The 26,690-nt window shown below is 41.8% G+C and overlaps 1 protein-coding gene across 3 annotated transcripts in view; it reads left to right on the top strand.

Annotated features, from left to right (window-relative positions):
- The first annotated feature begins 3,723 nt into the window (after nt 1-3,723).
- KITLG (KIT ligand) overlaps nt 3,724-26,690 on the top strand; it is a 120,557-nt gene continuing 97,590 nt past the window's right edge. The window contains exon 1 of one of the 3 annotated variants that reach the window (XM_053257909.1): nt 3,724-4,094. In XM_053257909.1, the coding sequence (XP_053113884.1) occupies nt 4,080-4,094 (15 nt within the window). In that variant the 5' untranslated portion in view covers nt 3,724-4,079. The remainder of the gene's footprint in view (nt 4,095-26,690) is intronic. The other 2 variants (XM_053257908.1, XM_053257907.1) reach the window with 2 other exon arrangements.

The following is a 26,690-nucleotide window of genomic DNA, read 5'->3' as shown; positions in this document are numbered from 1 at the left end:
CCTTGCTAAAATATATAACTTACTAGCGAACCCCACACAGAGCATCTGTGCACTTTTTGGGGCCAGCAGTTACCTCTCCCCCCCACTTCTGCCCCAGTTTCTGCTTCCGGGCCCAGCCACCTCCCCTCCCCACTTCCACTTCTCCCCCACCCCCGCCACTTTCTTTCCCCACTCCTGGGCCTTGCGTCCGCTGCCAGGCTGGGCCCACCACCTCTGGCCTCCACAGCTGGGTCGCTGCCATGACAACCAGTCCTCCTGGGTGTGCCTCAGCCAATCAGGCATGTCCGCCACCCAGCCAAACAGCTGGGCTCTGGGACGCACATTCCAAGGCACACCCAGGAGAATTAATATAATAGATCCCTGCAATCGGGCTCTGTTCCGGAGGACTGGAAAGTAGCAAATGTAACACCGATTTTCAAAAAGGGATCCAGGGCTGATCCGGGAAATTACAGGCCATGTAGCTTAACATCCTTTCCAGGCAAATTGATTGAAAGCATCCTCAAGGATAAAATTGTAAAGCACATAGAAGAACAGGCCCTGATGGGAGAGAACCAGCATGGCTTCTGCAAAGGCAAATCTTGTCTCACAAACCTTTTGGAGTTCTTTGAGAGTTTCAACAAGTGTGTGGATCAAAGTGATCTGGCTGACATACCTGTAGTATACCTGCACTTCCAAAAAGCTTTTGACAAAGTTCCTCATCAAAGACTCCCAAGGAATTTAGTAGTCATGGGATAAGGAGCAAGTACATGTGTGGATTGCTAACTGTTTGAAAGACAGGAAACAGAGGGTAGGTTTAAATGCAGAGTTTTCAGAATGGAGGGAATTAAGAAGTTGGGTTCCCCAAGGATTTGTACTGGGACCGGTGATTTTAAATTTATTCATAAATGATCTAGAAGTAGGGCTAAGCAGTGAGGTGGCCAAATTTGCAGATGATACCACGCTCTTTCGGGTAGCGAAATCCAAAATGGATTGTGAGGAGCTCCAAAAGGGTCTCTCCAAACTGTGTGAGTGGGCGACAAAGTTGCAAATTCAGTTAAATGTTGGCAAATGTAAAGTGATGCACATTGGGACAAAGAATCCCTACTTCAAGTATACGCTGATGGGATCTGAGCTGTCAGTAACTGACCAGGAGAGGGATGTGGGGTTGTGGTGGACAGCTCATTGAAAGTGTCAACTCAATGTGCGGCAGTTGTGAAAAAGGCCAATTCCATTCTAGAAAGGGGATTGAAAATAAAACTGCTAATATTATAATGCCCTTATACAAAACTATGGTGCAGCCACACCTGGAGTACTGCATACAATTCTGGTCACCACATCTAAAAAAGGACATTGTAGATCTGGAAAAAGTGCAGAAGAGGCAACCAAGATGATCAGGGGCCTAGAGCACCTTTCTTAAGAGGCAAGGGTACAACACCTGGGGCTATTTAGTTTAGAAAAAAGACAACTGCGGGGAGACAGGATAGAGATCTATAAAATCATGCATGGTGTGGAGAAAGTGGAGAGAGAGAATTCTCCCTCTCATATAACACTAGAACCAGGGGTCATCCCATGAAATTGATTGCCAGGAAATCTAGGACCAACAAACGGAAGTACTTTTCCACACAATGCATAATCAACTTGTGGAATTCTCTGCCACAAGATGTGGTTGACAGCCAACAACCTGGATGGCTTTAAGAGGGGTTTGGATAACTTCATGGAGGAGAGGTCTATCAATGGCTACTAGTTGGAGGGCTAAAGGCCACCTACAGCCTCAAAGGCAAGATGCCTCTGAGTACCAGTTGCAGGAGAGTAACAGCAGGAGGGAGTGCATGCCCTCAACTCCTTCCTGTGGCTTCCAGTAGCATCTGGTGGGCCACTGTGTGAAAGAGGATGCTGGACTAGATGGGCCTTGTGCCTGATCCAGCAGAACTGTTCTTGTGTTCCTGTGTTCTTATGCTCTTAACTGCTTTCATTAGTACCGTATTTTATGGACTATAAGACTCACTTTTTTCCTCGAAAAATATCCGCCAAAATTCAGGAGCGTCTTATATGTTTTAACAGTTTAATATGTTAAAACTCTGAAAAACTGGATTAAAATTAAGGTGCGTCTTATAGTCCGTAGCGTCTTATAGTCCGTAAAATACGGTATATGTAATAATTACTTTCAATGTATTAATGTGCTGAAAATTGACCTCGGCTCTTGAATACCATGTCATGATTGGTTCCTTCCAGCCCACCAGAACATTCGAGTTGTGCAGCCCTGGCTTATAGAGTGTGGTTAGTTGAACAAAGTATCTTCTGAACTGGTCCAACCACACGTCCTTACAGTGTGTGATTGAGTGGGCCAATGGACAAAGCACCATCCAAACACATACAGTAGTTCTCCACTTCCTGCACTTGAGAGCCCAGCTTTAGGGAGGAGAACTGGTCTTACTGTAAAGGTAAAATGTGCTGTCCAGTCAGTGTCGACTCCTGGCATCCACAGAGCCCTGTGGTTGTCTTTCATAGAATACAGGAGGGGTTTACCATTGCCTCCTGAGCATGAATTGACTCCTTTGCTGAACAGGGAGGGTCCACCCTGATTTGCATTTGGAGAGGCTACTATATGTGAGCACTATTCACTGTAAGATATTCCCCTTAGGGGATGGGGCTGTAGCTCAGTGGTAGAGCATCTAGCTGCATGGAGAAGGTCCCAGGTTCAATCCCTGGCATCTTCAGGAAGGGCTGGGAAAGACTCCTGTCTAAAACCTTGGAGAAGCTACTGCCAGTCACTGTAGATACTGACTGATGGACTGAGTCAGTTGAGTCAGCGCACCGAGCTAGATGGACCAGTGGGCTACCTTGATTATAAGGCAGCTTCCTTTGTTCCTATGAGCCTGTTCACTTTTAAAACAAATGCGTGTACAGACATTCACGTTAAAACATGTGCATAGGTATAGACACTTCTATGTGCATACAACATAATGTCTGAATAGGGCTTTAGCGCCTCTTTCATGTTATTTATGTAAAGTAGGGTTCACACGGAAATCACAAATCTTATGTGTGAAAAAACGCTTACAATCCCTTTGAGCCTCCAGTGTTTTTAGTGTGCATGTGTGAACATTGTTAATGTAGAAAAGAAAATGGAAAACAACGAGTTTGGCCTTAGGGGAAGGGGGGTTCCAGAGGTGTAGGTTGGGGAGAGGGGGCCTGTGTCCGCCCCTCTCCCTGGCAGTCCCTCTGAGTGAGGAAGATCATGGAGAAACTAGGGAGGTGTGGAGCAGGGGCTCCTTTGCCGCTGGAGGGCCCAGGTTCTTTGCACCCATCTGCTCAATTATAACTATGCCCCTGAGGGGTACCTAATTTAGCCAATGCAGGTTTGGAACTGCACCCATGTGAAACAGTTCAGTTTTGCACGTTCGCTGTCGATACACTTGCAACATATTTTCCCCCACCCCCTCTCTCTTAAGTCTCCTTATTTGATACCAAATGCGAGAAGGGGATATGTGTGTCTTTTGCCATGTATGGCCATTTAACTGCCCACAGTAGTACAGTATGTCTATATGCCACTGTGCTGAAGCACATGAAGAGCGTAGGAATGTACACACCTCGAGGTTTGCTTACGCTGAGAGCAAGGGCATGGCTGGGAGGGACCCGCAGAGAGCGATTTACTGGGGGGACGGGACCCCACGCGCGCGCAGGCGCGCTTTGAAGTCAGCAGCAACCCCCAACTTTTCTGCTGCTGCTTCCCTGAGCTTCCCTTGAGGCTTCCCAGGGCTTCCCCCACCCAGCCTAGGACTCGCGAGGAGGCGTGTCCTTGCCAAGGCGGCTGCTGCTGCTGCTGCAGGAGGCCACTTGGGGCTATAAAAGAACTGCACAGGCGCTGGCTCGAGCTTTACTCCCAGCCTCGGCACTTTGAAAAGACGCAGGCCGAGCCGTGCAGCGCCGTCTGTGCGCCTGAGGGCAGAGAGCGAGGGAGAGGGACGCACTTATAGCCACAGAGGGCGCTGGGCAAGCCCAATGCGTGGACTAGCCGCCTTTGCAACATGCTGGAGCTACAGATCAGCTAAAAGGAGTCTGCACGCAGCTGCTGGGGCTGGATCGCAACGCTCTCTTTCCTTATGAAGAAGGCACAAGTGAGTACCGATAGCTGGGGAAGTTGTGCGCCGTGGGGGGCGTTCGCAGACGCCTCGGTGTTTTTTTTTAAAATTGCATCGAATTATGGTGGAGACGCGGGGGGCAGAGAGGGCAATGTCCAGCGTGCGGGTGAAGGATGAGAGGACTTGCCAAGGGAGAAGTCGTTCCTAGGGAGGAGTGGTGCCGCTGAGACCAGCCTAGGGCTGTCTGGAGTCTTATCAGAAACGATTAGTTGACGGCTTCCCGGGCTCTTGCTGAGGCTCTTAACTTCTTGGGCATGGATTTGGGTGGCACAGAAATGACATCCGCCTCTGTCACCGCTTCACGTTCTCAACAGATTGTCCCCATCAGTGGGTGCTGCACTACCTCTGATCAGATGGCCGCTGATCGTGAGCTTGCTCTGATGCACAAATGCTCGCACTGCCCCGAGGTGCCTAGCGACTTGGCGCTGTTCCTCCTTATCTGCACTGCCCTTTGTACAATGTATGTGTGGGAAAGTTCCTGGCTATGGACTGATAGGACACTATAAATATATGATGCATTACATATGGCAAATATTAGATAAGTAGGCTGGCAACACTCATTGAGCGTGTGCCCCGTGAAATAACTGGAAGATAAAAATACAAGCTAAGTGGTGTTCACAGCTAATAGATTCAGCCAAGCAGCCTGTGTTCCGTGCATCACTTCATGTACATTTTCATCTTGTGTGGTGGCATCACTGCATTCTTCTCCTTGCTCTTCTTAATCCCTGTCATAATGTGTTAATCTGTGTCGTGTATCCAGTTATTTCCCCAAGTTGTGCCCAAAATGAAAATGTCTGTACTGTGTATTTTTAAAAGAGGCAGGAGGCATTTGTGGGGAAAGGAACCGGAAAATAATTTTGCTAGTTCGTGTTAATAACAAGAAACTCTGCTTGAAGTGTGTGCTGGAGGAGACAGTCTATTACACTGTGTCCAATCTTGCTTGCAAGTATAAATATATAGCCTCTGAGCGGCTTGTTTCTCTTATCATTTTCACAGAGCAGATGTCTTCCCCTCTCCACCCTCTTATCTTGGAGGTTTCCTGTCCACTCCCTTTGGTACCTACTGATCTCTTGGCCCAATAACCATTTTAGGTCTGTCATGTGTTTGTTCTAAGGGCTGAAGTAGAAGGAAGGAAAACTAAACAGGAAAAATATTGGGGAAAAGTTACATGAGTGATAAAAAATTAAAACAATCAATTTGTACCTCAGGAAAAGTGATAAAACAGGAAGCCTTTGTACACTGAGGGATATAAAACACTTAGAAGACTGAGAAATATATGTAATCGAAACACTAACATTTTTGCTCATGTTAGCTATTGCCTTGTAGCTTGATAGTACTTGAGAGAAATCTCCTCAAGAACTGTGTATGATGGAAGACTTAATCATATACAGACTTTAATCTGTTGGCTGGCTTGGTCTTTAATGGCACAGTTTACATCAGGAGTGTGCACCAATTTGCACCAGAATACATTCTGGTTTACCAGTTCACACCAGAAATGTGCACCAGTTTGTACCAGGAGTAGTACAAATGCAAACTATACTGTAAGTTTGCACTTGTAGGCTAAATGCTCAAAAGGTAAAAGGCAAGGTGTATGAAGCTGTCTGAATATGACTAGAAATTAGCAAAGCAGTCTTGAGCTGAGTGGAGACTAGGCGGAAGATTTTCCAAAGTCTTTCTATGCAATGAGGACGAAGGCTAAAGATGTACTTTTATGAAATGATGTACTAAAGATGACTGCACAGAAAAGGAGTGACCCACATGTAGGTTACAACCCATTGCGTCTCATTCAGAAGCCTGCAGTTGAGCTTCTTGGAAAAGAGAAGCTTACTTTTAAAGTTAACTTTGCATTCTAGATTAGTAAAGCTGACATGGTTGATCCCAGCCCATTAAACTGACAAGGCAAGCAAGCAGCCTTGGCCTTCTGCACCATATGGCTCAGCTCAAGGAGTACAGCACTGTGGCCTGTGGCACCGCTTCTGACCCAGCCGTGAAGCATCCGTCAGCCATCAAGCACTTAGGCTTCTCTTGGTCAGAATTCAGTCACAGAGATGTGGTTGCGCTGAGAGCATTCTATCACTAGATAACTGGAGGGTGGGAGGAAGGAAAAGCACATGAAGAAAGACCTTTCCTCATCTTGCCGAACTGTGTTGAATGCTGATCTGAGGGCAGACACACACATCTTCTAAACCCCCTGGAGAGATTAGAGCAGAAGAGGTTTCAAGCAGCAAGGAGAGGGATCCCCTGCTTCCTGCCACTTAACAAAAAGTCATATTCTGCATCCAAGGGAAGTCAAAACTAAGCTTGTGGATATTAAAATGCACCTTACTTCCTTTTCCTCTCTTTTTGTGATTAGACTACAGTCTAATGAATGGGATAAACTGAAGGAGGTTTGAGTTGAGGAGTTGATGTTGGTAGGCGTCTGCTTCTGAGCAGGAAATATTACTGAATTACATTTAGGAGCTTTCAAAATATGTTGTAATTGGCCACTGCATCATTTTACATCAGGCATTGTTTTACATAGTGACTTTCATCTTTCCTTTCTAATGTGCTCTATTGTTCATGTAACCGTGTGCTGTGATTTATTTATTTTTTGGCAAAGAAATGAACAAGGTGATATGAGGTGATATTTCTGTTTTAGGAACTTTGTACGCATCATTAGTATTAAATATCTGAATTCAGATATTCAGCCTGATCCTAAGCATGTTCACTTGGAAGTAAATTCTGCTGAGTTCAAGAGGACTTACTTCCTGGTAAGCATTCTTAGCATTGCTACCTTACTAAGCATACTTATTAGAAAAAATAGTCCCATTAAACATAACAGGACTTGAATGTTTACGTTCGGCTGTAAATCAAAATTTATGAATGACTGGTGTGGGTCAGTGGCTTGTATAGAAAAAGATTGACTATTAAAATAACCCTCAAGTTTAATTACCAAAAGATATAGCAGATACAGTCCCAGTTAGGAAAATGCTTGTATACGCAAATATTTAAGTGTATTCTGAACTAGACGTTTAACTCTTTGGTTGCCATTGAAGGATCAGCTGAATGAAACATATACATAGGACAATGAAGAAAATAGTTTTAAAGTTAAGAGAGCTGGATATAAAGTGACACTAGTACTTTTGCATTATAATAGCTTTGTCAGCATATGTGTGACCTCACAAACTTCAAGGAACAGACTGGAGTAAGCTGATATGCCAACGTAAATGCAGAGTTATCAGTTTGAAGACTTGCTTTTCAGATATGCCAATCCAAAAGTGGAGTCTTCAAAATGAAGAACTCGGGGTGTGTGTGTGTGTGCATGTGTGCATGTGTGCATATTATATGTTTTTAAAATGTTAATAATGCAAATAATGTTTTTAAAATGTCAAACTGTAATAATGCCTTTAAAAAAAATAATTATTGAGCAGTTGCTTTAGCACAGATTCTATACAGTAATCACACTAACGTAATCCCATTGAAGGATTACACTTGTGAGAGGATTTGTGCGATTTTATGCTTTAGTAAATAAACATTGATACAAGAAGCAAATCTATGTAGTTTGAACCTTTAAAAAAATGATTTCACAGTAATTGTAAAAATGGGTTCCAGATATGGTTAGTAGGACTCTTAGATTGTTGCAGTTTTGCACAATGTTTTTTCTTCCTTATTGGTTAGATAACAGTCTAACTCAACAAAATATATTGGGGAAAATGCTTTTAAGACACTGCACAGCAACCGAATGTCAAATACTGAAATATGGGTGTTCATAATGAATTTGATGATAACTGTCCAAAGACTGTCAGAAATTTGACCTGCCGGCCAGACATGCAAACTTTAGGCGACCTTAGTAGTGGAAAAGAGCTAGAGGCTGAAAGAATACAGCTTTCTTTTGTTGAATGGGTACATTCATTGCCAGCAGTTACATGACCTTCATGGCTTCTCTGTCAGGACGGTCCTGGTAGCGCGGCATTCTTACTATTGGAAAGGGGTCTTTGGAAATAATAGGCGGTACAAACTATGCAAGACAAATCCTGAGGGGGAGCAGTAATAGGAGGAAGAATTTTTTTATTCTGTTCTAGAAGACTTCTAGATAAAAATGTGCCCTCATACGGTTTGATTCAAAGCCTGATAACACCCAATTCCATTGGCTTCAGTGGTGGATCCATCTTTACAAGTTTAGTACTGCCTTGTGTGCCAGGCCCAACAATAGCAAAGAGAAGTCAAACTCCTAACTTTTGTACTGATATACTTCTGATATACTTTTAGGAGAATGAACAGATGAGCAGCAGGGAATGCTCAAGGAAGGCTGCTTGAGAGACAGGAAAGGGAAGGCCCAGAAACTTTATAATTATCGTACCAAGTTGTGAAAGACCTAAGTTAGAAGTCAGTTTGGATTTTGATTTCACTTTCTGTATGAGCCTGAGTGAGACATCTCATTTTTGCAGGCCTGAAGAAATTAAAAAATAGTTATGAAGGGACACCAATGAAGGAAGATGTTGCTCTCTGGTAGTCTGCTTGTGTGATTATCTTTACATCTCAGTGGCATTTTCTGATTCTCTTTCGTACCTCTGAATTAATCTGAAGAGAATAATTCGAGCCTGGACTTCTCTCCATTGCCCTTTTTCAGTGCCTGTACTTAGTTCTGGGGCATGCATAATAAATAAACAAGAGTGATTGTTGCATGTTCAGATGAATTTTCTTCAGTTGTAGATGACCACAAGCAGCCCTTCTGCATTTGGGATTTGGACAAAGGACCTTCAGGGCAGCAGGTGTGTGATTTTTTGGAAGCATATGTGCCTTAGCACCTGTCTTAAGACATTCCTTGTCTGCTCAGTAGGTACAGTCTTTCTTAAGCCAGTGTGGTGTAGTGGTTAGAGTGCTGGACTAGGACCGGGGGGACCAGAGTTCAAATCCCCATTCAGCCATGATACTTGCTGGGTGACTCTGGGCTTCTCTCTCAGCCTCACTTAGTTCCCAGGGTTGTTGTGAAGAGAAACCTAAGTATATAATATAGTACACCGCTCTGGGCTCTTTAGAGGAAGAGTGGGATATAAAATGTAAAATAAAATAAAAAAGGCCCATTTCTTTTGTAACTTTGATAAGGCTCAGTTATTTAATGCAATCATATGTGTCTCAGCATTATTGAAACTCATGTTAACATGTTGGGTAACACTTCATGTATTGAGAAGTTTATATTTGATGTGTGTCTTCATATATGCAACGAGCTTGGAGGTTTGGGGTTTTTTTTACATGGCTCAGCAGTGCATTGTATTGTGTCATCACCTGACTGTGCAAAAAGTTATCAGTTATGGAAACTGGTATTTTCTCCTAAGTCAGTTCAGCTTAAGGGGTTGTGCAGTGCAGAAAGGGCAGAATTCAGCCTGAAGTTAAAAATGGCTTCCACTACAAGCAAAGCATATGAAACATTTCTTCCTACATTTCATATTCTTTCAGTAGAGTAGCATGGGAACGTCCATTCATGGGATAAAACATATTGTGAGTGGGTGTTCTGGGATTTGCAAATGGATCAGTAAACATACCAGATAGATGACAGGAAAAAGAACTGGAATAAAGGTTACGCTGAAGAGGAGTTTCTTTTCCATGCTTTTCTTCCAAGTTCCTACTTCTCTCAGCATGTCATTTTTATGTGAAAAGGTTTTTTATTATTAAACTAATACATTTCTGATTTAATAGAGCAGTAGATGGGCGTATGTGGCAAGGAATGTTTTTGTGCCAAAGTCTCTGTAATTACGGAAGCTTGTCAAATATGAATATGAGTTTAAATATTAAACCAAAAATTGTACAGAAGAACTGCTGGGGGAGATGGGAGGGCAGAAGAGGAAACTTCATTGCCTGTTTGATTGTAAAGTGCTCAAAGGTTGCAGTTCACAAGCTACACGTCCTGGCGTGATCTCTTAAGGTTACTGGCTCTACTGCTAAAAAAAATTGGTTTGAGAAGTGCAGTCTGGGTTTATTTACTCATAGGTGATAGTGGCTAAATTGAATTCTTGGCTACTTGAATTGACAACTAAAATATGTGATAAAAACAGGAGATGAACTACAAGAGGATTATAATAGGGGTGTGCACAAATCAAAATCTGTGATTCGATTCGAGGTCATATCAAACCGCAGACCCCCAAACTGATTCATTGAAAGCAGCTGGCCAAGCAATTGACTAGCCAAGCATTCAGTGAATCAGCCCCGAATCACCCAAATTAATTTGGGTTATTCGTGCACTATTTCAAGGCCAGTTTTGCTGGGAAAACAGGCCTCAAAATGGCACTTTCCGACTGGGGAGAGCTGGTCTACCAATTGGGATTGACGGGTAGACCAACCCCCTGCTCTGAACTAAGTGTGTCAGCCCACCTTGGAAGACAGCCTGCCTCCGAGGCGGGCTGATACACTTAGTCCGTAGTGGAGGGTTGGTCTACCCGCCAATCCCAATTGGTAGATCAGCTCTGCCCGGGTACACCTGTCTGAGGCAGGCTGATGTGCTAAGACCAGAGCGGAGGATTGGTCTACCCACCAATCCCAATTGGTAGACTAGCTCTCCTGTTTTTCCGGGGAGAGCTGGTCTACCACTTGGGATCGGTGAGTAGACCAGTTCTCTGCTCCAGACTGAGTGTACAACATGCCTCGAAGAACAGGTCTACCTTGGTCTTACCTCGAAGTGGACTGATGTACGAAGTAACTATTGGTATACTAGCTCTCCCTGGGGAAAGCGCCATTTTGAGGTCAAGATTTTCAGCTGAATGGGCCTCAAATTGGTGTTTGAATTGCCCAAATTGATTTGGGTTGAATTGGGGCTGATTCTTCTCAACCCCAAATTGGGCCCTCTATTTTGAGGATGATTTGATTCGTAGTCAAATCTGTGACTCACCCCCCACCCCCACATTTGACCCAAATCAATTTAATGGTGAATTGATTTGCACACCCCTAGTTTATAATGGTAGATATAATTAAAAGAAATGTTATAATAGTGGAAACATGCTATTTTGAAATATAATTTATAGGTGATTTGATTTGATTAATTTCCTTTCTACTGCTGCTAAAGCAAAGCTACTGTTGCCCTGTTAATATTTTTATTTTCCTTCCTTCTGATTTGCAACAATTGCCCACCATTTGTTTGTTTTCTGCTTATTATGAATCCTTGTCAAGACTCCCCCTCTCCTTTGATGTACATGTTGGAATTTTACTCTCACAACTGATCTACCTCTCAGAAAGTGTGTTTATTAGATAAAATGTAGTGAAAGACAATAGAAAGACACAAGGTAAGACAGAGGCTCTCCTGGGTACATGTGGCATCCTATGTGTGCTGGAAGACTGGACAAAGGAGTCATGACAGTGATTATGGACACAACCTGATCTGCCCATGTCCCACAGTATGAATTGCTTATTAATGAGACTAATGCAAACTCCTGTCCATGTCCTTTTATATAATCTAGCATACTAGCTATGTTAATGTTAATGGAATGCTAAGCTTAACTGCTGTATGCCTTTAACTATTTAGATTTTTCTCAGCTCTCCTATCAACTCCAGCTCTTCCAACATTTCTGTTTGTTTTCTCCAAATCCTTTCTCAGATGTTTACCTGCTGTGCTCTTCTTCTTGATGGAGACTCACACTAATATGTCTAGAAACTGTATGTCCTCAGGGATGTTTCTACTGACCTTGTTTGTGCTTTTAAAATCCCCAGATCTTTCCTTTCAGCTGGCACCTAGAATGTATCAGGAATTGTAAACTGAATTATATTGTGTGAAAACAGCAATTTCTTGTGGTGTGAAGGATTGCTTTTGAAGCTTAATGGAAGTGAGCCCAGGGTGCCTTTGGTAAACAGATGTTTAGATTTGCGGAAGGGATTGCAATAGAATTTAAAGAAAACACAATAGGTAAATAAGGATGAAATAGGAACAGTTGTAAGGCATTGTGTAAAAAGAACAGAGATTTTTTTTTAATTTTTTTTTAAAAAAAACAACCCTTGAACAATCTTATCAGGAAAACAAAAAGTTCTGTATTTGCATTTCACTTTACTTTAACAAGTGACAGAGTTCTGCTGCTCTCCTATCATTTTTTATAGTGGCATCATCTGTGTATATTTATCCCACTTGTACCCTAACTTTCTTCAAAAGAACACAGGATAGCATATCTGATTTTATCCCACAACAACCCTGTGAAGTGTGGCTTACCTAAGTCCAGGCATTATAAAAAGTGGGAATGCTGTACTCATGTGCAGTGTTTCTGAGAGCATGCGCCAAAGCCCCACCCACACACTGATGCATTCAGCTTTTTTCCTTTACTTCTGCTCAGTGCCTTACAAGGGATGCATGTATGCTCCCATTAGTGTGAGAGACAGATCCAAATTAATACTAGCATTTATATTTTCAATGGGAGAGTGTTTCCTTTCTCTCAGTAGCCTTTGGTGCAACCTTAGTTCTTTTTTGTACCTAATACCATCTCCTGCATTCCATCTTACATAGTGCACACTTTCCCCCCCACCATGTCCATGAATATCTCTCTCACACCCCTGCTACTTTCCCCCCTACTTAATGTTGAGGATGAAGAGGAGTTCTGGATAACTCGAAAGTTTGCTTTCTACTTTAATATTGTAATTCTTCCTAATGAACTTATGGTCGTACTCTTAGGTGAGTTAGTATGAGTGAGTTCTGTGCCTGAAGTCATTGTTTTAAGTCCAGCATTCTATTATTGATCTCATTTCTGCATTGCATTGATCAGGGATCTACAAATTTAGCCTTAGCTAAAGACATAAGTCTTTATGTCTTTAATCTGACATAATTTATGGTTGCCACCAATTCACTCTCTTCCCCCAGAGCCTTTTCTGGCACACAGTGGGGGCAGGGGGTGTCTTAGGTGAGAAGTGAATCTTCTGTCATTTTCAGTGGAATACGGAGATGATAAGAAATAGTGGGAGCCCTCTCCTACTGCCCAGAAAGGGTTCTTGTTTCTTCCCCTCTCAACGATGGCAGGGAAAGTGAGACCTCCTGTGAGGAGATCTGTGTGGTGCTGGGTGTCCTGCTTGCTGCAGGGCTGGGGGCACTTGCTGCTGAAGAGTTGGTAAGTGGATTTGTAGATGTCTGATATTTATATGCCACAGATCCACTATCATGGAAGTCAAGGTAGTTTACCGGGTTCCCAGGAAGCTTCCTTTCTAGTGCCTGACTAGATCCAGACTTGTTTAGCTTCAGCAGGGTTTCACCATCATGCATCTTCAGTCATATCCTGGCACTAGGCTGTTACCAGAGGAACAAAATCTGACTTTATTAATCACCAGAGTTTCTGCTGATAGGATTTTAAAAAATCAATTAAATTGGTCAATTTGAAATTTATAGGCATTATATTAATATTTCTGATGAGAAATGACATGTTTTCTTTATCTGAGTGAGCACTCAGGTATTATACCTAGCCCTGCTGTCATGTTGGCTTGCAACCAAGCCGGGTGCTTAAAGGAAGCTCCCAAGCAGGACAGGAAGGTGACAGTCCTTTCGTATTGAATGCCCAACATCTGGAATACAGCTATTAGACAGTAAAAGACACTAAACAGTGAATGGCCTACAGTAGTATTTAGGCTTGTTCTCACTGTTATGAATAGGGTAGGAAAAGCTGCCTACGCAAGTTCGGGAACACAAAGCTAGGTTGGAGGACTTCCTCTTACCCAGCAGGTGTACTCAGGTCATGTTCTGTTCACACATGAACAGAAAATGGGACCATGCACAGCTTTGAAACTGGGACGGGAGGCTTCTCCTATGGTGAGAACAAGCCTTATATGTACATATTTTGACCAGGGCAACATTACCAAGGATTGTTCCTGTGAGTAAAAAAAAGAGAAGAGTCTTATCTAATAACTGACCTAAGTTATTAGCTTAGTTATTAGGGAAGACTCCTCTCTTTTTTCTTTTTTGATGTTGCCCTGGTCAAAATATTTACATATTAGGCATGTACATTTTAGGCTTGCATATTAACCTAATTATGTACATATTAGGCTTACCTAATAACTTACCTAAGGCTCGATGTGGAGGGGGATTCATTAGAGAGAGGAGAGCTGGTCTTGTGGTAGCAAGCATGACTTGTCCCCTTAGTTAAGCAGGGGACATATGGTTGCATATGAATGGGAGACTGCATGTGTGAGCACCATAAGATATTCCCCTCAGGGGATGGAGCCGCTCTGGGAAGAGCATAAGGTTCCAAGTTCCTTCCCTGGGTTCTCCAAGATAGGGCTGAGAGAGATCCCTGCCTGCAACCTTGGAGAAGCCCCTGCCAGTCTGTGAAGACAATACTGAGCTGTCTGTGAAGACAATACTGAGCTAGATGGACCAAGGGTCTGACTCAGTATATGGCATCTTCCTATGCTCCTATGTTGTACTCTGCAGCCTCTCCTCATCCCTGGCTGCTTGTTCTCTGGCAAAACTACTGGGAAATCCTCCGGCTAACAACAGCACTGGTCCTCTGTGGTTTTCTAACATGTGACATTTGGGCCTCTTCATGCTAGGAGGTACATCTCTGAGGCATGCTGCTCCCATATTGCAAGGACTTTAATAGTGAGGCAGTGAGGCAGCTGGGATTGCTCTAGGGATGATTGACCTTGCTTGCTTCTCAGTTCAGCTTCATCAGGTCATGTACACCAAGTCGGGACTTGAACTCCCATAATCCCTCTTTGTCAGGGATGAAGATTCCCACACACTTTGCTTGGGTTCCCCCCCCCATATGTGGGGTTTGTTTGGGGGGGGTGGGGGGGGGAGGAATATCAGATTACAACTGCTGTTTTAATTGACTTAGCAATTTTAATTTGTTTGCATTGTTCAATGTGGCAGCCCTAATTGTACCACAGTGACCCTGCAATGGCTGCCTTGGTCGGGGTGATGAGAATATTTATTTATTTATTTATTTGATTTCTATGATATAAAACTCCCTCTCGCTTGGGACCTGGCAGGCCCTTTCTCTGGCAGCTTTTTGCTCAGCAGCCAAACATTTGCTGGATGTTTTTAGCCCTCCATGTTACTGTTAGTGGTTGCTCAGTACTTGTGTTGATGGTTCTTGTGTCTATATACTGTATATTTTGGATGGTGTTTAAACTGCATGTATTTGTGATTGTTACTGTACACTGCTTTTTATACTGAAAAGTACAAAAATGTAGTATAAAGCTAGCATTTATAGGTAGACCCTTAACAGTGATTTCTGAAGTGGAATTATGTTAGCCAGAAAACAGGAACCAATTTGGCTAGGTAGCTGCAGCCTTTGCTTGTGAGCAACTCCTATAATATGCATTTACTCATGAGTAAAACTGTTATATCTTAGCAGTAAATAGAAGCTGCATAGTTGCTTTCCGGTCTCTCTTGCTGGATTTGCCGAACTGTTGTGGAACATAGTTTCATAACTATGCAAGCAGAGAGCTGTGGTTGCATAAGTTCACGTACAAACATGCTTATGACTTCCAACAATAGGAAGCAAGCAGGGGAACAGTTAAAATGTACCAGGTTGCTCTTTTAGTCCCTTGTGTTGTTTTACCACAAATTGTGAATCACCACCAGGAAGCTCTCCAAGTTTTATTAAAACCATTCAGTTTTCCAGGCCTGAAAAAGTTGTATCCGGTTTCTGTATTCCAAGGTGTGAAAGTGACTGCATAGACCACAGAAAGAGTCAAGACAACTTTGTTTTTTAAACAGTGATCAGTAAATGATTCAGCTGGGGACCCTGGGCTCACAAAATTTAGCGTATTGTATTAGAACTGTAGTAGAATAATCGTTTGCATCCGATTGCTCAACACACATGCACTAACTTTCTCCCACTTTCAGCCATTGTGCTTCTCAGATGTAGGTTTAAAAATAAACCTGCTACATTACACAAAGATGATGGGGACACTTTCAGCCATACTGCAGAGGGCAAAATAGAGTGGCTATAACCTACTCTGTGTCATCTGATCATTAAAAAGAGAGGCAAAAGAATCTAAAGAGCTTATTATAACCCCCCTGAATGGTACGGTTTTCTTTCATCCTCCCCTGGTTGAAAAGAAACCTACTATGAACATCTGCTGTCCTGTTGAAAGAGGGACAGAATGGAGAAATGGATACTAAGCTATCCCTAGGTGCTGATCAGTTAGACCTTGCTGATGCTAGGGCTTTGGTTTATTAATACTAGTGATAAGTGGAGGCTTGCAAAGAATAGAAGCAGAGGAGCCGGAGGATGAAAGATGGAAAGGACATTCCCTCTTATCACCCCCTTCTCCCACTGTGATCTTTTTTACTTTCTCCATATACCTTGGAAGGGAAAGGACATTGTGAGCAGATGTTGATACCATATTTCTGCTCCTCCCCTCCCACGCTCTCCTGGGAGAACAGATTCTTGCGACTCCAAGCTGTGTTCTTCCAATTGGAAGATGGGGTGGTGTTGAAGGGAGAAGCTTATAGGCCAGTGGCTGAATGCTCAACTGACCCCTAGTGATGCCTAGACACAGCCAAGTTATCAAACCCTCCCAGCCAGCCTATATTTGACTTTTGTGGGTGACTGGAGAATCAGATTGACTATTTCTCTGCAAGAAGTGAACATCACATTTGTAGAGACTCCCTTCAGCCTTGCTTGACCCTTTTCCCAATTCCCATCCTTGGTCGTCTACACACAGACTAATCAAGTTTGTTAATAAGAGTTATATAGTGTTCTTGGACTGTGTCCACACTTGCCTCCTTGTGGCACTGATTTTGCCTTCAGCTCTCTCCACTCCTCATATGGAATTCAAGAAATGTGGACAAATTAAGACATGTGAACTGTCAAGGTTTTTCTCTAGAAAGAACAGCTTCCCACCCTACAATAACAGCTGATAGTAAGCCCCTATAAGATGGCAGTGTGGGCTGCTCAGGGTGATGAGACTCTTGAAGGATGAATATAGTGAACCTTTGTCATAATTCATAATTTTCTCAATTGTACAGGGGCCATCCTTCTCCTATTTTGGGACTGGTTCAAGTCCCCATACTGATGTATGATTGGATAGGAGTGTTTTGAATACTGCTTTTGTAGTGGGAAATCTATTTCAGTTGTGAACAGTTCTGTCTATAGCTGTCATTGTTGGCTGTCACACAATAGGCAGCCCCCTGCTGTGCACCCATTCCTGAATTAGGGGTTTAAGCATGGTCTTTGTATCCAGTAGAATGAAATGGAAGTGATGTGGTAGAACCTTGAAATGGTAGAATGGGCTGTACCACTTCAGGGGGTAGGTGTGTGAGTGAGACAGTGTTACATTTTTTGCATGTTTTCCATGTTAAAAATAAAACTACCTACACGTAGAAAATTACCTCAGCAGTGCACAGGCTGGACTAGAATATTTTGCCCTAATGAACTAGTTTTGTTTTTAGTTTTATTTGCAGTCCACTCTGACCTCTCAGGATTGTACTATCTCATGGTACAGAGTGCCAAAGCCTAAATTGCTAGGGTAAAGCAGTATTCTTACCTTGCATAAACCATGAATTCTGCCAGTACTGTAACCATGAAGGCTTGTGTAATGAATTCTGTTATTCTCGTATCTAATGCAATAATTACACAGCAACTCCTTTTGTAACTGTTACAGATTTGGATGTCAACTCTTGTTTGAACTGAATTGCAACTGGGCAAAATTTCTTAGACTCCATTGAGTCATATGTGGGAGGGTGAACAATAGAGAGCCAGCTTAATTTAGAAAGCTTGTATAATACCACTTGGCATACTCCCTCTCTTGATTTTTTTAAAAACACACAATCTAAATTTCTGTAGGGAAGAATGTAAAGAATTCATTCCTGGATAGTGATTTTTCAAGCATTCAAGAATTGGTACCTGCTTTAAGTTATAAAATATTTTGTATGGTGGATGTTATGAAAATGTTCTAACAGCACAAGAAAACTCAAATCTTAATTGATTACTTATTCCTAAACTGTAATCCAGATCTCTGATACACATTAATTTCCAACTTCTGGATACGCCACTTGCTTTTTTTTTTTTTTTTTTTGCAACAGCATCACACTGCTGGCTCATGTTCAACTTGACTGCCAAATCAGGTATTATCCCATCCTAAATCTGTGCATTTCGTTTTTGTGAGTGTGTGTGTGTGTTAGCATTTGTCTTTGAATTTCATCATGTTACCTTCAGACCAATTTTCCATTCTATCAAGGCAGTTTTCAATTTTATTCTGAGGTGTCAGCTGTTTCTCCCAGTTTTCTCTCATTTGCAATTTTTTAAGGCTTCCCTCCACCCTTTCATCTAAATCACTGATAAAAATGTTGAAGATTACTGGTCCTGGGACAGAATGCACTGTGAATGTACTATTTGAAACTTCCCCTCCATTTGATGAGGAACCATTGATAAGTGCTGTTTGAGTATGGATGCCTAGCCAGTTATGAATCCACCTGCTGGTACAATAATTGATTAGTTTACTAACCAAAATATCATGGGGAACTTTGTCAAATACTTTGCTGAAATCAAGGTAATTGTACCCATAGTCCATTGCCATAATCCACTAACCTAGTAACTCAGTTTTTTAAAAAAGATAACTCTTTAGCAAATCTTGTTAAGTCTAACAAATCCATACTGACTTCTCCAGAGGTGCAGCTAGGTACTTTTGGAGCCTGGACTTAGTTGACTTATGGGGCGGGGGGAGGGTGCTTGCAAAATAAGCATACTTTCCTCCCCCTCCCCTGCTGTCATAGAGAATTAAAGTCTCAGTGAAGGAGGACATCAATCTGGGGAAGAGGGGAATGCTCCCTTAGAAGGAACCTCTTTCTTGGGTGATGCACCCATATCCTCTCACATAGAGGATATTTCTCTGGGGCAGTGTTCTCTCTAATTTTTTTCATCTTTGTGAGGAATGAATTTTGTTCTGGACAGCAGTATCAAGGCAGTGTGTACACACATGCATTCAGAATGGGGTCTTTCTGATTCAACATGAGCGGGATCTAACTGAGTGGACATCAAAAAATGTGTGAGTGTGAGCACATGCACACACTTTAGAGGGAACACTGTTCTGGGACCTGTTAGCAGTGGGCAATTCGATTGTTAGGGTTTGTGACCTGTGAGTGGACCACACGGTGATTTGTCTTCCTGGTGTGAAGGTTGCGGATGTCATGCAGCGTTTAGATAGGCTGTTAGGCAGTGCTGGGGAGGAGTCAGCTGTTGTGATGCATGTTGGTACCAACAAGGTTGGAGAATGCAGTCGAGAGGTCCTGGAAGCCAAATTTAGGCTTCCAAATCAAAGCCTGGTCCTTCACCCTCATGTGGGCATACCTCCTATGAGATTGACCCGCAGTTTATTTAAGATTCCTAGTTGCAGGTTTTGTAAATACTCAATAAAGTGGCTCTAGGTCCCCCCCCCCCAACTACGCATGTCTTGTTATTTGGGACTGGGTTTGCAATCCAACACAGAGACACTGGACTTAAGAAGAAGAAACTTCTCAAAAACGAGGGGACTGGTGAAAAGAAAGCCTAAATGGAAAGTCAGGAGGGTCAAATCACTCCAGAAAGTATGGAACTTATTTAAAACCACAATAATAGAAGATCAGTTGGAATGTATACCAAGAAGGAAGAAAGGTACCACCAAGTTCTGGAGGACACCAGCATGGCTAACAAGCATGGTCAGGGAAGCTATAAAAGCGAAGAGTACTTCCTTCAGAAAATGGAAGTCCTGCCCAAATAAAGAGAAAAGAAAGAAAGAAACTCTGGCAAAAGAAATGCAAGGAGGCAATAAGGGATTTAAAACGAGAGTTTGAGGAGCGTATAGCGAGACGTGTCAAGGGGGATAACAAAAACCTGTTTAAATATATCAGAAACAAAACCTGGCAGGGAGGCAGTCGGACACTAAGATAATGAGGACGTGAAAGAGAGTGCAGAAAAGCTGATTGAGTTCTTTGCATCTGTCTTCGTCATGGAGGATATGAACTATATATCCACTCTGGAACTGATCTTCTCAGGCTTGGAGGCTGAAGAACTGGGCAATTTTTAGGTGGTGAGAGAGGATGTCCTAAACTGTCTTGAAAAACTAAAAATTATCAAATTGCCAGTGCCAGATGGCACTCACCCAAGAGTTCTGAAGGAACTCAAATGTGAAATTGCTGATCTCCTAGCATAAATAAGTAACTTGTCTCTACAACCAGGCTCTGTACCAGAGGACTGGAAAGAAGCTCGTGTAACTCTTCAAAAAGGGATCCGGGGGAATCCAGGAAACTACAGGCCAGTTAGCTTAACTTCTGTGCCAGGTAAAAAAATGGAAAGCATACTTAAGGACATATATGTTAAAATATAGAAGAACAGGCCTTGCTAAAAGAGAACCAGCATGACTTCTGCAAGGACAAGTCTTGCCTCACTTGCTTTTTGGAGTTCTTTGAGAGTGTCAAAAGGTATGTGAATAGAGGAGATCTGGTTGCACACAGTTCTGCCTTTGGGAGAAGATCAAAATTAAATATGAGTTCAGTGGTTTTTCCTTTTCTTTGTTGCTCATTAACAGTTCACCATCTTGAATTACTGAGCAGCGGACCATGCCTTTCATTCCTTCTATTTCAAACATACCTAAAAAAAATCTTGCTCTTAATATCTCTCACCAGTCTCAGCTTATTGAGCTTTAGCTTTCTAGATGCCATCCTTACATGTCTGAGCTACTAATCTGCATTCAGATAACCTGCCCTTCCATTTTCTTATAGATGTCCTTTTGTTAACATTCAGCTCATCACTAAGCACTGGCAGCAACTTTGGCTTTTTAAAAGATGCCTTCCATTTTTCTTTTTCATTGAAATGATTTGTGTCTGTGCTTTTAGTAACTCCTTCAGGAACTTCTCCTATCTTGGGATCTTTTCCTTGTTAGTTTATCTAGCCATGGAATTTTAACAAGCACCCCACTGAGCTTATTAAAATCAGTGCTAATGAAATCCAGCATATGTGTATGACTGTGCTTAACTTTCCATAATATTAAAAAAATCCACGATTACATGGTCATTTTCCCTAAAAGTTTCCAATACTTCAATCTCATTGATCAATGCTCCCTTAGTAATTAGAATTAAGTCAAGGGTAGTCAATCGCTTGTTCCTCCCTTTATCTTCTGAAAGAGGAAGTTGTCAGTAATGCATACCAGGAATTTGTTGAAGATTTAGCAGAATTTGTCTCCCAACAAATATTAGGAAGTCCCCCTTTCCTAAGAATTAATACTTCCTTGAAGAATCTGTAATTTGTTTCTAGAAAGTACAATCCACATCCTTTCCTTTGTATGATGGTCTGCCGTAGACTCCAGCTACAACATTGTTTTTATTTCCTTCTCCAGTTATTCTGTTCAGATGCTCTCTACTGGACTACCATGTTCAATTCCTGGGATTTCTGTGCTGCTGAAAGTCATGCTACTCTCTTTCCCTTTTGTTGTATCTATTTTTTTTTTTTAACAAGAACTATCCTTCAGTTGCTACATTCCAATTCTGGTATTCCCACCAGTCTCAGTAACACATGTCAAATTGTACTGACTTTCATATATGAGGAGCTCAGTTCATCTTGGTGTCCACCCCCCCCCCAAAAAAACCACTGTGCAATACTGTACAGAGATTTTAAACCATGGTGGTTGTCTTATTTTATTGTGGAGTTTCCTAGGCAACCCACAACTCTCCCAATTTCTCTTATAGCACCAGAGCACTTACTAAAGAACTACTGTGTTGTTCACCTCCACATGTAGAGTGAATATATGGAACATTGGTGAGAAGAGGACTCAGATTGCATGGAGTGTTTCAACTGGCTGTTTTAATAGTTAAATGGCCATTTTTCTACTCTTATAAATTCATTTTCTCCGCTAATTGTTTTTCGTTCTCTGGGTATTACTTGTTACTTCTCAAAGGTATTACTAGAATTTATTTATTTAATTTTGCCTTGCCAGGATGATTGCCAGATGCCATTTATTTTAAGACTATGTATCTTCTTTCAGAGCACTTAAACTACATAAGACTCTTCAGAAGAGATGCATCAAATCCAGTGTCCCTTATTTTGGAAAGTTCTTGCAACCCTGCACTCAGCAAACACAGAGTGCTCCTTTGTGTTGTTTTGTGACTATCACTTGCTTTTTGTAATGCCCAACACCACTCTTTCCTTCAAAGAGATCTCTCTCAAGATCAGCTACTTTTCTGGTACCCAGTCATCCATGCCAGTGCTTTTTAACATGGTGATCTTCTGTTGCCATTCCTTACACAGGGGCTCCTGAGAGTGGGGGTAATTGCATATTGCATTGCATGGGAGAAACCCTATCTCTTCTGCTTGACTAGCTGCTGAAAGTGCATAACTGGCTTTCAAATGTAGGAGATTTTAAGTGAATATATGAAACAGTTGCATGATAACTGTTCTAGCAGATTCTGTGCTTAGACATGATTTCCAAAAATGTCATCCCATATATAGCATAGTGCATGTAAAAATGTTCTACATTTCAGGAAAGATTTTTTAAAAGAGAAATACTAAATATATGTGGTGACATTTCTGTGGTTCAGTATAACAAGCATCATGCTGGCAAGTTAAATTTTGGTAGTCATCTACAGGTTCTATAGTTCACATAATTGCTTCATTTAGGTACTACAGACCAGCAGTGCTATATGGTGGAAATAATGCAGGGGGCAGGGATGTGGTACACTGTCTTGGTTGAAGTATGCAGCATACCTATATAAATGGTAGCCTCTTCTTGACTTGCCACTTAATCAGGTCTGAACCTAATGATTGTTATGTTGTTGTTGTTGTTGTTGATATGTTGAATTCCTTTTTCAAGCTCCACTGCTATTTTAAATAGTTAATGTAAGAAGCAAATATTTATTTGTAGGTGTTGTGCTCTAGACCAAATTGCCCATGTCCCTGTTGTTGTGGGTTCCAAGATGAGAACACTTTGTTAGCCACACTATCAAGCCAGTGCTACAGAAGCAATCACAGTGTTGTCTTCAGTGACTGCATTAAAGAGCTTTCTTTCTTTTAAAGGGCACCACAGCCAGATTATGAGGTTCACAAATCATAAGTGTCTGCCCTTGCTCACCTCTTTCTGATAAGCATGGCTCATGCTAGACCTCCTCCCAAGCTTGGAACTGGGGAAGGAGTGAGAGATTGTCCCTGCCGTTGTCCTGGGCTTTGAAGGTAATCTGAGCACTTCCAAAGTGCAATATGACTGCAGGGACAACCTCCTGTCCCCTGCCCACAACTTCAAGTTTGGGAGGAGAGCTGGGAACCATCCATCTTGTGCTGCATTTCTGAGACACTCAGATTGGCTTCCAAGTGCAACATGGCAGACAACCTCCTGAGGTTGGGGCTGGAAAAAGAAGTGGGGATTGAGTCTGACAATGTACTACACTTCAGAGGTGCTCAGAGACCTCAAAGTTCAGTGTAATGTTGATGACAAACTGGTACCCCTTCCTCACTGGGGGAGGGCAACCAGACATTTTGACTGTGTGAATCCTCAATGAGCATCCTCTGGAAATCCTGCAAGTCCTTTTTGTTTTGACTGACCTTCAGTGACTGTTAAAGCCAATATCTGACAATGTTAGTTTGTGATATTATCCACTCTGAGACCTCAGTTTGAGTTAGGCTGAAAATAAAGCGAAGTAGGGGAGTGGGGAGACAGACTCAAATATCTTTCAAAAGCCTGCAAATGCTTTCTTGTGTGTTTAAGGAAGGTTTTATAGGGATTGCATTGCTTTGACTGTTCCTTTGAATCTTGTTAATTCGTATTGAAATTATGCAAACTTTTAATAACCATGACAATCTAAATACATTATTTGTTCCCTTAATGTTCCTTTCCATTTTCTTGTTCTTTAAAACACAGGAGTTCCAGACCTTGTACAAAACCTGAATGTCATTAGCCACCACTAAATCTGGATATTTCCAGAATCTTTCCCATGATTAACAAAAGGTTCCAAGACATGAGTAAACTTAATCCAATTTATAGCTTACCACTTTGTTTTTATTATTGCAGGAAGTCAAACTCTCCTTGCCCACTGGGACACCATCCAGTGAGAGTAAGCAATTTATAGTGAAGTGCATTTCCTTACATTTTGGTACTAAATGTGACTGTCAAATTGTGACATTCCACAGTTTAACCACTATGTGGCCAACAGACCTGTCACATTAGATGCTTCTCACTATAGTTTCTTCTTGTTATGTTTATTTCCCTGCCAGATAATATTTTTTCTTGTGAGATATTTTGTGCCCCTCCCCAAAAAATGTAGACCACAATTGAAGCAAATTTTTCTTTTTCTAGTTGAGATGTTTACCACAAGAAACCCTTGTCTAATGAGAAGCTCTTGCCAAAAAAAAAAAAAAGAGAGAGAGAGAGAGAGAAAAGCTTCGTATTTTAAAAGCATATATAGCAAGAAGTGCCTGTAACATTCATGTATTCAACACATCTCAGTAGGGTTGCACTAGCCTTTTATACTGTAACCATACTTGCTCTGTACTGCTATTCATGGGAGCCAAGGAAACTGCATGCTTCTGCTAGGCTCTTGTAAAAAGGCAATGTTTACAGCTGAATTGTGGGAACTCTGTGCAGCAGCCCAGTAACAGGTCACCTTGAGACATGGAAGGGCATTGCTAAAACACAATTCTGTGTTGTATGTGTAGCAATCAATGTCTTCAAGGATGACGTCAGTAGACCTGGTAAGCTGTTCAGAAGATTTTAAACTCAATATGCTCAGAAGGAAGCATTCTGCCTACTTTGGGTAAGTCCTACTAGGAAGTAGAGTACTGTACTCTTGCAGTGCATCATGCTAGTTACTTGGTAGTGTTTCTCATTCATTTCTACAATTTGCTTAATGCATTTTATTTTCATTCAGTGTATAGAGCTGGACTTCACAGCTTTATCTGTGACTTCATCAACAGTAAATTCAAGTTCATTATTTTAGGCCACAGGTGGTGCTAATGATACTACTAAGAGCTCCATTGAGCATATTTGCCATCTTATATAAGGACATTCTAGTTCCACTCGCCAGCCAAAGGAAGTAGGGCTTCTGGGAGGCTGGTGAGTTTCTGGCTACTGAGAAATTCAGTATCTCTTTGAGGATTCTTATTTAAACTTTAACAGGAAAAATCTATTCAAAGCTGCTTAGAGCACTTTGGATGAGGTGGGCTATACATTGAATATAGGTGAACCTTGCCATTTGTGGATCCTACACCTGCAGTTTTGCATATCCGTGGTCAGGTAATTGTCACCCAACCTTGGCATATGTGCGAAAAAACATGGTTCACAAGGGGTTATTTTTGTGTATCTGTGGGTTTGGGGTGGGCAGAAATGACCTCCGTCATTTCCAGCTGCCATTTTGAGGAAAAGAGCCATTTTGTGGCTCATTTGTTTAAAAACACCCCCCCTGTTATTTTTTGCAAAAGGCCCTCCCCCCCAAAAAACCCCTAGATTTGGGACTTTTGAGGGTCATTGCCAAACACCCATGTAGCATGGTAGGGCAACCCTGCCCCCATTTTTAGGGCCCTTTTTGACGTTTCCATGACCTCCAAGAACCTAACCCCCTGTCTTAATGACTCTGTATCCATGGTTCCATTATCCATAGTTGCAGCGGAGAACAGAACCCCCACAGAAACCGGGGTTCACCTGTAAATAAAGAATATATATGAGATAGAGACATTTTTTGAAATGGTGAAGATATATTAAGATAAATGATTAGAACTTGTGGGCTACATACACTCCCAGGAGACAGATTCCATATTAAGTATGATTCATAGTACATTAAATCTTCTGTGCTTACAATGAATATTTGTTGTTCCCTTTACATTTTGAATGTAGGTGCAGATATGCATGTGCAAAATTCATGCAGATCTTATCTACGATAAATTTAAAATCTGTAAAATCTGAGATCTATCCCTTTAAAAATCCTTAGAAGCTATGATTAGGAAGAAATTAGGTCCCTGCTTTTGAGGATTCTAAAGCTGCTGAATTATCTATGCGCAACAAAATGCACATGTTCAGGTTACATGTGTCAGGCAATTTATGTTAGGATAGGTTAGAAAAATCCATGTAAAAATGGTAGAGGCCTGGTAAACATTACTCTAAAGAGTAATATTTATTTTTGTTTATTTATTTAACATATTTTTATTTAATATAAGCAACCTAAATTCAATATGGTGGTTCCATGCAGTTGCAACCATTTAAATACTAAATAGGTCTAACTTGGAATAGATGATATAAATATATTAATTATTTTGGTAAAAATCACTAGTGTAGGGTAAATCCCAGAGCATAATTCTGAAAAGTAGCTAAAGATGAGATTTCATGTGCCTTCTAGAGAATGGGTTAAGAAGAGCATGGCACAAATAAAGGAGAGGGACAGATAATATAGAATCATGTTTGAAGACCAGACTTAGGATAAATATGTATGATTTATTTTGATGGTGTCAGAGCAGCATTCTCGGCCCATACAGTAACCTGCATAGGCTGGGCCAGGGTCTCTGCTGAGGCAGAGATTGAAGCGCAATGCAGATCTCTGACAGCTCCAAGTCAAAGGAGTCAGAGCTTTGGGTATCTTTGAACAGGAACACACAAGCAACATAAAAGGGATGTTGCTTCAGTAGCTTCTTGGAGCAGATTGCCATTTTTAATGGTTACTGCCCAGTCTGAGTG

This window comes from Hemicordylus capensis, chromosome 5, assembly GCF_027244095.1.
Source record: "Hemicordylus capensis ecotype Gifberg chromosome 5, rHemCap1.1.pri, whole genome shotgun sequence".
Classification (NCBI taxonomy): Eukaryota; Metazoa; Chordata; class Lepidosauria; order Squamata; family Cordylidae; genus Hemicordylus; species Hemicordylus capensis.
This window is presented reverse-complemented; position numbering and strand designations above follow the sequence as displayed.